This window comes from Elaeis guineensis, chromosome 1 (genome assembly GCF_000442705.2).
Source record: "Elaeis guineensis isolate ETL-2024a chromosome 1, EG11, whole genome shotgun sequence".
Classification (NCBI taxonomy): Eukaryota; Viridiplantae; Streptophyta; class Magnoliopsida; order Arecales; family Arecaceae; genus Elaeis; species Elaeis guineensis.
The window spans coordinates 178514226-178526441 of record NC_025993.2 but is presented as its reverse complement, the minus strand read 5'-3'; the positions used below and the strand labels follow the sequence as shown (position 1 = coordinate 178526441).

At 37.1% G+C, this 12216-nt stretch overlaps 2 protein-coding genes across 2 annotated transcripts; both read right to left on the bottom strand.

Moving 5' to 3' along the window:
- Positions 1–4904: 4904 nt before the first annotated feature.
- On the bottom strand, positions 4905–5882 carry LOC105039835 (translocator protein homolog). The gene has a single exon (XM_010916124.4). It carries the CDS (start codon positions 5859–5861, stop codon positions 5310–5312), a length of 552 nt encoding a protein of 183 aa, XP_010914426.1. The 5' UTR covers positions 5862–5882; the 3' UTR covers positions 4905–5309.
- Positions 5883–9849: 3967 nt separating this feature from the next.
- LOC105039833 (protein RALF-like 33) lies at positions 9850–10708 on the bottom strand. Its single transcript, XM_010916123.4, has one exon. It carries the CDS (start codon positions 10531–10533, stop codon positions 10165–10167), a length of 369 nt encoding a protein of 122 aa, XP_010914425.1. The 5' UTR covers positions 10534–10708; the 3' UTR covers positions 9850–10164.
- Between the last annotated feature and the right edge of the window lie 1508 nt (positions 10709–12216).

Here is a 12216-nt window from a genome sequence, read left to right as displayed (position 1 = left end):
CAGGGTTGGTTACATGATGATGGCAACACAGATTCTCCATGAAAAATCTAGTCGGTATAATCTCTTAAAAAACCATTCCATACCAAATGTTCTTCAACAATTTGTGGATCTAAAGAAGAACTATTTACACATTTCCGACATAGATAAAAATCTTTCCATTCAAACTAATTTTCTCCATACCAAATTTAATGAAGTCATGAACTCCATCTAAATATTCTTTACTATTCCTTGGTTTATTTATCCAACTTTTGTCCATTGTAGGATAAAAATGACCGAACTTGCAATTTATCTAAAAATAAAAAAAATTATACAATCTATATTAATCAATGAGTAAAAAATATCAGTCATTTCATAAAATCTAAAAAAATAACAGCTAGATAAAGTTTATATAGTAAATGCTTGCTATCATCAACTAATAGGTAAAGAAGGTCCTATCCCATTCAGAAAATCATTAATTCTATAGGTCAATTACAGAAATCAAATGATATGCAACAAGAGCCGAAAAAAATTTGGCAGTATTTTCCTTTAGTTCTCCCATATAGGGAGAACAAAAGAAAAATACCATCCGAAATTTTTTTCGAACCCTCAGCATACCATTTGATTATGGTAATGACCTATAGAATTACTCACATTTTCCAAACTGTCCATACTGGACAATCAATTGATCAATGTACATAATTCTTTTATCCGTACAAAAATAAATAAATGTACGGATACAATAGAATATGTACATTAATCAAAAGACAGGTCTATGATTGTATGCAATGTAATTTTTTTAAAATTAATTCATAATTAACATTACCTGACATCTTTCATCACATCCCTCTAATGAGCTGGCAATTTTATCACCTGTTGTCTAACTTTGTATTTAATGTTGCTTGAAAGTTATGCTAAGGAAGCAAGAACTATGAATCTTGTCATGTATTCTAGAGCTAGTCTACTTCAAGTCTTGTCATGAGGCAGATCATAGCCATATCTACAGAGACTAAGAGAGAAAAAGAAGTATAATACCTGATATTAACTTGGAGAGTAACGGACAAAGAAACTTGGCCCAGCTTAATCCAGATGCTTAGTCTTCATCAGCCACGAAGATAAGAATAACGTAGGCCACACGATATCAGGGTCCAGCCACATAACGAGCGCCACATGTCAGATAAGCAATCAATCAGGATTCATGAAACTATGAAATTATCCATTCATCAACCATGTATCACAACCTTAATTAATTGTACTATATATTTTTGGGTGAACCTCATAGAGAGATACTAAGAGGGTGTGGTTGTAAATTGATCTAGCTCTATATCATTTATTTTATATACTTGAAGATATTATCAATAATTATGTTGTTGATTATAATTATTTATGGTTATACATTTTTTTGAAGAATATGTTACAATAAATTTTGAAGAATATGTTACACATTGGAATGTTTATTTCATTAGTTGTCATTTAACTATATATATATATATATATATATATATATATATATATATATATATATATATATATATATATATATATGACTGAAACGTAGATGTATCCAGAACTTTAATGAATAAGCTCAGTATATAGTTACAGAATAATTTCATTGTTGGCAGACAAGATGCCTACATGTATCATGCATGTAGTTTATTTAAAATAAGACTGAGACCCCATGAACCAAGGATTGGAAAAAATGTAACGTTTTTTTTTTTTTTCAAGTCTTTGAAAAATGTTTATTGTCTTTCATCTTTTCAGTTAAAACTTAATGCAAGGAGTGTAACTTTAATTTAGAGAAGATGGCATTTATAATCATAGGCAATTGGCTAAAGAAATCAATTCGTGGTTCATGGGCGAAAGGTAAAAAGTAATTGTGGCCTAAATTCCCTTAGAACTAGAAGCATGCATTTGTTTTGGGTCTATGTATCTTGTAACGACTTATAAATCATAGTAAAATATTTGCATGAACAAAATAAGTACTGCATGCATTAAGGATGTTTTTTTCTTTAAGATTAGGATGTTTACAGTATTTTTTTTTTTTGGTAAGAAGATAAAACATCTACATTCTAACCTTTTTTGCTGCCAACTATAGCCAATTGGGTTACAACACCCATTCAAATGACACCTAGGACATTCCGTAAGCATGCCCTGTGCTAGCAAAAGTTCAATATCACTAGACAGCATACGTTTTATGTAAGAAAATATTACATGTTTATTCTCAGATAGCAAATAAGTATAATTAATTGGACCTTTTCCATACCAAATGTCTTTTCATTAAAATAATTTCTTCGGCAAGATCTCTCATAATCCTTGTTTCGCTAGGCTAACCATGTGTTATACCCATTTCTCTTCACCATAATAGATACAAGACAATAAATTGAGAATTTCTTTAATGAAGCATGAAATTAAAAACGAAAATGAACAGGAAACATGGACTGTGAATTATATTAAGGGACCTGTGGTGTTACAAAAGAGTACTGTCTCAATAACACTCTGAATTCTGAAACTACATTAAATTATGACAGATTATTTAAAACGACAACAGCATAATACTAAAACCATGATAGGAGACAGAGAAATCCTGATCCGTTAAAAGGTTAAGTATGGATCAAGATTTTGTATATTGCTCTCCTTACTTTATTCGATACGAACCTAATCTAACTCAACCTGTTGTCATCCATACCGAATACTTTTTCATGACAATACCTCTCTAGAGTTTTTATTTAGTACAATCCCATATTTTGATAAGATCTTTCTAACAGAAAAAAAAAAAAAAAACATTCATTGCTTGAAGGCATTGTTGCCATATAACTTACCTATTTCATTATTTAACTTGTCTACATATTAAGATAGATAAATTGTGCACTAAAAGAAGTCGTACGAGAAATGGAACCACGCATCTTATAAGAATCTTGGCCGTATAAGATGAAAAAAAGAGAAAAAAATATCCCAACCGATCAAAGAAGAGTTTCCTTGGTCAATCTCCAAAGAAAAAAAAAAAAAGAATAACTTGTTATGTTTGACAAAGTGTCCTGCCTCCATGGATCAATAAATATTATCTTCCAATTGCGTAGCTCTCTTCATTTTTTTTTTTTTTGGCTTAGAATTATTTTTCTTTGATGCAAGGGAGATTAAAATCTCACAATTCTACCACTAGATAAAGATTAAAACATGAATTACTGTCCGATAATTAAGGTACCAGAGCATCAAAAAAAGAGATTTAATTTATTCAAGAAAAATTAAGGCTTATTGATTGGTTGACAAAAACATATCATTATTCCATTCTATTTCTACATCACAAATTATTAGCAACTCTAATATATGCAATTTATAACCACATGCAAATGGGAACATACTCATAGATTCAAAATCCAGCAACTAACTCCTCGTGTGCCTCACTCGTCTTTAGGTATTGTTTTCAAGGTGGCATGTGGTTTGAGAAGAAAGGCACCACTTTGGATGGTCAACCCGCAAGGCTTTTTTTTTTCTTTTTTTTGGGTACAAACCAAGAATTCCTCCATCCGCCACATATTGCATCTAGTCCGGGGATCACGGATGTAAATTGTTTCTGACAAACAATCGCTTGCACCAAACATCATAAAACCACTCTCCCAACCCATTGCACAAACAAACAACTCCCAAGAATAATAATAACAGAAGGCAAATGGATTTCTGTAGATGAGATCGAAAACTTCTGCACCATTTCACCAACCCATAAATGCTTGAACACAGCAGATGATATGAACCAAAACAAGACAATCGCCGGCAATAAACATCATAAGACCACTGCCACAGCCCATCACACAGAAAAAAATTGAACTTACGCTGAAAAAAATAATTATCAATAACATATCTTACTTTTGGGCCTGCGAAGATGGCCGTCGGGAGGGGGGAGGGGAGGAGGGCCGGTGGGGAGGGGAAGATGGCTTGGACCGCACGGGTGCGGCGTCGACGGATGCGGCAGCAGAGGAGAGCGGCGGACGGCGGTGAGGCATGGACGGCGGGTGCACGCGGACGGCGGGTGCGGTACCGACGGCGAAGATGGGCCGGGGTCGGCGGAGGAATGGGTGGAAACTAAAGGAGCGGCGGTAGATAGATTAGGGCACGGGAGGGTATTAAAGGAACCTAACGACGTTTTTTAGCGTCGTTAAATAATGACGTAAAAAAGCGTCGGTATTTCTTTTATTTGATGACGCTTTTAGCAAAAGCGTCGGCATTGACAATTCTCAAATTTTACGATGCTTTTAAGCGTCGTTAAAATGAGACGCTTTTTAAAAGCGTCAGCAGGTCAGCGCAACCTGCCGACGCTTTCCAAAAACGTCGGCAAAAAAGAGTTGCTAAATACCATTCTTTCTGTAATGGAATGATGAAGCTGGACATTATCTGAGCTTTCTATTGCGAGATTTATTTTAAAAAAATATTTGATTTACAATTAAAATTAAAATGATTTGAAATCGAAATCGGAATGATCAAATTTTATGAAGTGTTTGATTCATTATCAAAATCAGAATCGAAATTGAAATTTGAAATCTCAAAAAAGAATAGGAATTGAGTTTTAGATAAATTGGATGACTCACGTTCTACTCCAGAATTAGAATTGGAATGGGATTCCTTCTAATCAAATGATTGGGATGGGAGTCACCTATTTTCATTTTAATTCCAGATTCCAACTCTCTCCATCCAAACATCTCCTAAAAGATTTTTTTCAAATTATATAAGTACTTAATTTATGAGCACAGTTGGAAAAAAGAAAAAGAAAAAAAATGAAGGATCAAATTGAGAGATCCAAGATGATCTATTTCTTCAAATAAAAGAAATATAGGAATTAAAATGACCAATAAAAGTTACAATTGATTCTTGCACAAGAATCCACAAAGTTATAATCCACAAAAAATATGATATTTAAAGTGCTGGTGTATCTACCTCCCTCTCTCAGCCAAAAAGAAAAAAATGAAGTTGATGTCACTCCCTTCTTTTTTATTAGGGGAAAAAAAAAAAAAAAAGCTTCCTCTCTCTCTCTCTCTCACACACACACACACATTTTTTTTGTTTTAAAAAAAGAATCTGAGAGAATTATCTCCGGTTCTATCCATCTTCAATTTTGGACATAGTTATATTGGCTACTAGGCTGCCCACAACGTCACGTGTAGGTGTATTTAGCAGTAGCATCCCTCTCAAGACAATTTTCAATGGACATTATAAGTTCCCTAATTCCAATTAACAAATGAAATGTAGCAGATATAGAAATAAGACCAACATATGACACATTTTAATCAGCTAAGAAAATTATGGATGGAAGATTCAAAAAAGAGGGTACACAAAAGCAAACTTTATATAAGCTTATAGTTAAACATTGCAAGGAAGGAGACCCAAGCAAGGGATGGCTTGACGAGGTCACCGGCGATCGGATTCACCTGGTGGAAGCTCTGAGAGCAAATGAAGAGGGTGGCAAAGAGGACGATGCAGACCATCAGGCCCACCCTGGTGGCGTGGAGCCAGAAAACTAGTGGGCCCCAAACAAGGCCCAATAAGAACTGGGCCACAAAGAGGGGCAGGGTGGTGGGCTGGTGGTGGAAGCCGCCTTCGGCCCACACAAGCCAGGCTGAGAGGCCCATGAGGCAGGAGGTGGAGATGGAGGCAAGATAGAAGACCCACACTGGTAGGTGCCAGAAGGGCTTCGAGGTGGCGGCGGCTGCAGCACCAGAGATATAGGTGGTGAGGGTGGTGAGGATGAAGGGGACGGTGATGGCAACGGTGAGCGAGTGAAGGCCTCGTTTGGCTATGGCGAGCTTCTGGACCTTTCTATTCTTCATAGTGGTGGTGGAAGGGGTGGTGATGGTGGGTTCATCTTGGGGCCGATGTTTCAGACTTTGGGAGGCCATGGAAAAGAGGGTGAAAAAGGAGAGAAGGGAAGAAGCGGTGGAAAGGGTCATAGGGGCCATGTTATATAGGAGCTGGTGTTACTCTGGAGATGACACGTGTGAGGGCATGGGCAATATGGGTTGGGGCCCTTGGGGAAGGTGTGGCACGTGTAGGAGGGAATTGGCAGCGAGGCATGGATGGATTTGGTCCACAAGCCTCTAAGATAGTGATGGGTCAGGTGGCCCCTCTATTTGGGTGCTTGGATTGTATGAACTTACGGGGCATTAATCTTATCGAGTTCAAATCCTCTGCAATATCATTTTTGCGCCGAAGAGTTCTGTGCAATCGTAGATAGTCACCATATTCTTTCTCCGAGAGATAGATCAATGGCTCTCATTCATTCCTATTATACAACAGTATGCCGTTAATGAGATGTACAATATATTATAGTGATGAAGAAGAGCCATCCATCTCCAAAATGGATGACATGGTGGCTATTCATGATGGTACAAAACTCTATGGTATAGAGGTGGCACAGAATTCTGTAGTGCAAAAATTATACCAACAAAGATATTAGGTCGATCTTATCTTATTGTCTGACTGGTGGGTTCCTCCTCTGCAATTGAGTTAGTCTGGTGAGAAATGAACCGGTTTGCTTTCTTCTCATCACTTATCAGGCAACAGACCCCCAGGTCCCAAAGTTATATGGCAACCGATCGCTGAATCAGTCCATCTATTAAATATGGGAAAGCCACGCAATGCAAAGTGGTTTCATGGAGCAAAGCCATGCAATGCAAAGTGATTTCATAGACGTGACACTTGGAATTATAGATTAGATGCCCATCTTAGCTTGTATACAATTTTAAGACTCCTAAGTTACAGCTTAGGGAAGAGGGAGAGATTTAAATTGAAAAAAAGAAGAAGAAGAAGAAGAGAGAGAGCTAATGGTGGCTCCAACCTGAATCGAACTCGATTCATGAGTTCAGATCTGAAATCTAGACAAACGATTCCATTTGGGCACCAAGCATCGACCAAATGTGAGTGTCCAGATCTAAGAACATTTAAAGCTCACCAACTGAAATATAGCTCAGATTTTTGGATCTGAACTAGTCATATTTAATGCTCTGAACCAAACTGCAAGGGTTGGGGGTCCTATAAATCCCACGTGTGGTTATGTTCTGAAGCCTGACCCTAATGGTTCGGATAATGTCGTAGTGTTAAAGACCGCATGTGCCCTTCTATGATTCAGGATAGGTGGTCCTGAGACCGGGTAACTATGTTCTTTGCCATGCCTCAAGAAAAGGCCATCACTCTTGGGGGAATCTGGGAGGTTACATATCTATCCCCCCAGAAACGCCACCTCTTGGAAGGACCACAGACCCAAAAGATCATTCTAATTGATTATCTGCTGACATCTTTTGGACTCTGCTTTAGATAGATTCTCTTCCATATTTCTAGCTGATTGGTAATCATAAGTAGCCTGCTATTGGACCGCCAGTGAAAACTTAGCCATCTTAGTTTGATGAGAGAGATACTTGGCTATATTTGAAGGGATCTAGACTTAGATCCGGTCATATCTAAATTGAAAAAAATTATTGGTTAGAATGGTTCTATTATATGTATCTTAGATTGTCCAATAACAAGCCAGCACACCATCCAAGAGAGTGGACATTTTTTCATCCAAATGAGTAAAAATTATTAGCTGATCGGTCATAGCTAACAGTAAATTTTTTTGTATTTAAAATTTCCAATCAAACTTAATAATGCAGCATTTTCTACTAATAGATGATGCGCAGATTTATTATTAGATGGAGAACCATTCTAACTAATAATTTCTCCTAAATCAGACGATAAGGGTTCCACATCGATAACCTAGCAGCTTAGAGAAGTTAAAAAAGGGTGAACAATGGCTTGATCCACTCCAGGCTGAATTGGGTAAACAATAGCAAGAGTTATGGAATTGGTTCGGAGAAATATGAGATCATGCATAATTGAATTCTTGCTTAAAACCAGTGTGAACTCCGACAAGAGATATGCTTGTTCTTTAGGTTTGACTGGATACGTTAGAGCCCAAAAGGAGCATCATCAGATATGTGTGACAACCATCAACCTTTCTTTTTCACATGAATCTCCCTGCTATTAAGGTCTCATAGCACATGGACATTATTTAATTACAGAACTTTAGTGTTTTAGGTTTGAAACACTCCTACCCACACTGAAAGTTGTAATCTTAAATTGAAGGATATCAATGTCCTACCAAAAGTCCAGCTGGCTATAGCTGGTTCTTGTTGGAAGTCCATGGAAATCAGATACGCAACAATTTGAGAAGTAACATGAGAAATATAAACAAAAAGACTTTTTATTAAAGGGTGTTCTGGAAGTAGTTTATTTGAAAGTTCATAACTGTGACATTAACAAATTTTTATTACAGAAAAAGAAAAAGAGACACCATCTTCCATTACAAAGCAATTGGTACAACACCAGGTGCCCACCAATAGATTAGGGAATTGCAACTCCCCTTGTTGAGATTTAAGGTAGAAACAAGTTGATAAAGACAAAGATATAGAAACTCCAAGTGGACCAAAAAGGTTTGAATTATAGAAAGTTGAAAATGATGCTGCAGCAACCATTCAGGAAAAGAGCTTTTACCATCTTAAACTATAATTACGCCATGACTTCCTGATTGGTGTCGAGTCTCTATCATTGTAGCTTTCCTCGGTTGGTAATTGCCCTGGCCCCATATAAAAATCATGATTTCACATTTTTTAATTTTTATTCTTGATATTTTCAATTAATTTGAATTAAAGTGACATGACTTTTTTTTTTTTTTTTTAAAAAAATCATCTATCTTTTAACATTAGGAAAGCATGAATTCTTCAATTTAAGATGATAAGCATTCATTAATTTATTATAATATGACAATATTTGATGAATTGTAGACAAAATTTGTGATAGTAGTTGAGCAAGTAATTGTAAATTACCATGGATGAAGAATCTATCATGGTTCATGATCCAAAGGCATACTAATCTCCTAGGTTATTTGCAATATGAAACTACATATATGTTAGGCTGACTCCAACGGGAATCGAATCCTTGCCCCTTTCTCAAGTAGAATGATTTGGTGTTAAAATCACATCTTATACACCATCAAAGTCTTCTCCATTCTCCATCTCAATCTAAATATTATTTCAATCTTTAGCAAATACTTAATACATATGCACCTTCATGTGGAACTATTTCAAACAGTAATCTCTCCCTTGCCAATAAAAAAAATCAGTTTTCTATCACTTGCACGCTATCTCAAAAAGAGGGCCAATTTGGGGAGGTAGAAATCATTGGTGAATGGTTAATAACCTGCACAAATCCAACCAAGGTAGGAGAGAGAGAATAACAAAACCATAAAAAATTATAAAAGGTAGCCAGTCCACATCACCCCATTGGAATTCAAAGTTGTGGAAGAGTTACCAACTTGAACGTTCTCTCTCTCTCTTTCTATCTTGAAGAGGGCCCTTACTATATTTACCCCCATGCACATCACAGGGGCAGTTACTAACGTTGGACTTAAATTTCACCCATCCCACCAAATCCCAGCCGTTAGAACTTGGATAAAAAGTACTTCTCTAATAATTAATAATTATACAACAAAGCTTTAGAGGCTCTTATTACCGTTTCCTTTCCCTTGATTATTTTATTTATCCCCTCTGGGTGTCCCTGGGAAGTTAACCCAAAATGCTTATTCCTTCCATCTTTCTTCTCATGCTTTCCTTTTAACAAGAGACGCCGACCAACCACCCAAATGGATGGCAACACTCTAATTCCCTACCAAACTCGCTTTAATTCCAATAATTAAAGCTACTTAATTATCATTACCGACACCCGTATAAAGTATATCATAAAAGAATTAGAAGAATCCTCCTAATTCCATAAAACAAATCTATACCAACCCATAACCCTAATCATAATTTTCTAGAAAAAAAAAAAATCAATTTTTCCTTTATAAACAGCAAATTTAACAACAATTCATCAAATTAATTTCCTTGCACAAATCACAGATATCAACAGCAGCAGCAGCAGCAGCAATAGTTCAACACACACACACACAAAAAAAAAAAAGTCATGAAAGATTAGCACTCAGATTTTTTTTGTTTTTACATAGATGGCATAGAAAACATGTTTACAGAAACAATACAACAACAGCAACCGCAATTATTTATGTAGTTAATTTTGAAGAGGAGAACAACAACATCATCACATACCAAATTAATCTCTCTCTTCCTAAAAAGTAGTTTTTTTTAGGGAAGAATGGAGAAGAAGGAGAGAGAGCTAGCCCCGGCAGCGGGTGATGGCGGAGCAGCCGCGGGAGTAGGGGTTGGCCTGGGCGCCAGGGCGGCAGTTGTAGTAGGAGGCGCCGCGGCGGGAGCAGGGGACGTTGTCGCGCTTGAGAGCGTTGTAGGAGATGTAGTCGGAGGTGGCCAGGATGCGGCGGGCCACCTCGGAGCTCAGATCGAACTCCTCCCCGGCGAGGCACTCCGCTATGGTCCCCTGGCACGTCGACAGCCCCGGGATCCAGCTCAAGGGCACCGCGCCTTCCCCTCCTCCACCACCGGAGTGGGTAGCGCCGGTGGAAGCGGCGGCGAGGAGGAGGAGGAGGAGGGAGAGAAGAAGGAAAGGAAGCTTCCCTCGTCTCGCCATGGAGTGGTGGTCGAGCGGAATGCCGATGAGGTGTTTGCTTTAATTCCTCTCCCTCTCTTAGAAGAAGGGAAAATAGGTCTTTTTATTTTCTTCTGGAATCTCTCTCTGTCTCTCTCTGATCTCTGGCAGAGTGGGGGAGGAGAATGGAAGAGGATATGGAGAGAAGGGGGGAGAGCAGGGCATTATAAGGACTTGGAATATGATTAATTGGGCTTGACATTGTGGGGAATTACAAGGGGTGACCTTTGACTTGGAGGGCAGTGGGGTTGGATTGGACCATGGAGTTCCCAGTTCACTGCATTGGCATGAGAGCTAGAGAGAGAGAGAGAGGGAACAGGACTGATGAGTTTTTACCTGCCACCACCCTTTTTTTTATTTTCTTCTTCTATGCGTTTGTTGTTGGTACAATTGTAATAGCTATTGGATAAACTCTGTGACCGTTACTTATTTGTATTTCTTTTTATACTTTGTCCACTAAATTTATTTGTCTTTCTTTGTGTTTTTTTTATATTTATTTTGTTTGAAAATTATTTGGTAAAGATTCTTATGTCTCGACATATGACATGTGTTTCAATTAGATTGATTAATTAGGATTATTTGGTTGGCTACAATTCAGTTACATGCTACGTTTCACTTGCTTGCAACTAAAATTATAATTATACAAAAGGGTCTTGTTTGATTGTTTATGAATAAAAATTTCAAATATAATCATAATTATTAGGTTGCTTGATCTAACGAGAGATATGATAAGCTTATCCTTTGTGAGGTAAAGAACTATTCATTTTTTATTATAATATAATATTTATCACATTGCTTAGATAACTATAATAGAAAAATAAAAAAATTGTTATAACACAATTGCATTTAAGACCTATAAATTTATATTTAAGATGAAAGTCTAGATGTCTAGATAGCAATCCACTTTTGGACACAACTTCTTTGTGTAGACCAACACATCTGCTAGGTATATGACAAAATTATTGTGTTTATACAGCACTGGAATTGAGTAGTGCATGTGCATGCATACATAGAAGACCGAGATTAAATGTGATTTCATGAAAAATTTATTCACCAATTAGACCTGGGAAAGAGGGGTTAGGGGTCCTACCTATTTATTTCTTGTAGGAAGACTGTTTTGAGGAGAGTATCTTAAGGCTCTAAATCCATTATATACAGTAGACAGTATATGGTACATAATTATAATGGAAGTAAATATTTTCTTTCTCAAAAATAAATAAATAAATAAATTATTTGTTGGCTTATGAAAAACTATTCTGATCAAAATTGGGAACTCCCTCGAAACTAAAAATTGCAGACCATTCTCTGCCTTAAAAACCATAACTACTTCAATAGAAAAATCCAGAGCCACATCAACGATGCTGAGCGTTCTTTTGTAGGGCCCCACAAAGAAAAAGTCGGTCTCTCCGCTTCCTCAATCCCCCTTGATGCTGTCTTCTTCCTCCTCTACTCTTCTTCTTATCATAAAGCTTTTTCTTTCGAGTATATTTGCCAAAACCCAATGGAATTAAACCCAACAATATTCTTTCCTCTTTTCCTCTGTTCTCCCACATGCTGCCACTTTTAGCCTGGCCTACACTCACATCATGCAGCCCACCAACTCCTAGACCAAAGAAATTAAGAATCAACCACCCCTCATGAGGAAACATAAACATTGACTTCCTA

Excerpts from the sequence above, each read along its gene's own strand:
- LOC105039833 (XM_010916123.4), bottom strand. The coding sequence starts at position 10,533 with ATGGCGAGACGAGGGAAGCTTCCTTTCCTTCTTCTCTCCCTCCTCCTC.
- LOC105039835 (XM_010916124.4), bottom strand. The coding sequence starts at position 5,861 with ATGGCCTCCCAAAGTCTGAAACATCGGCCCCAAGATGAACCCACCATC.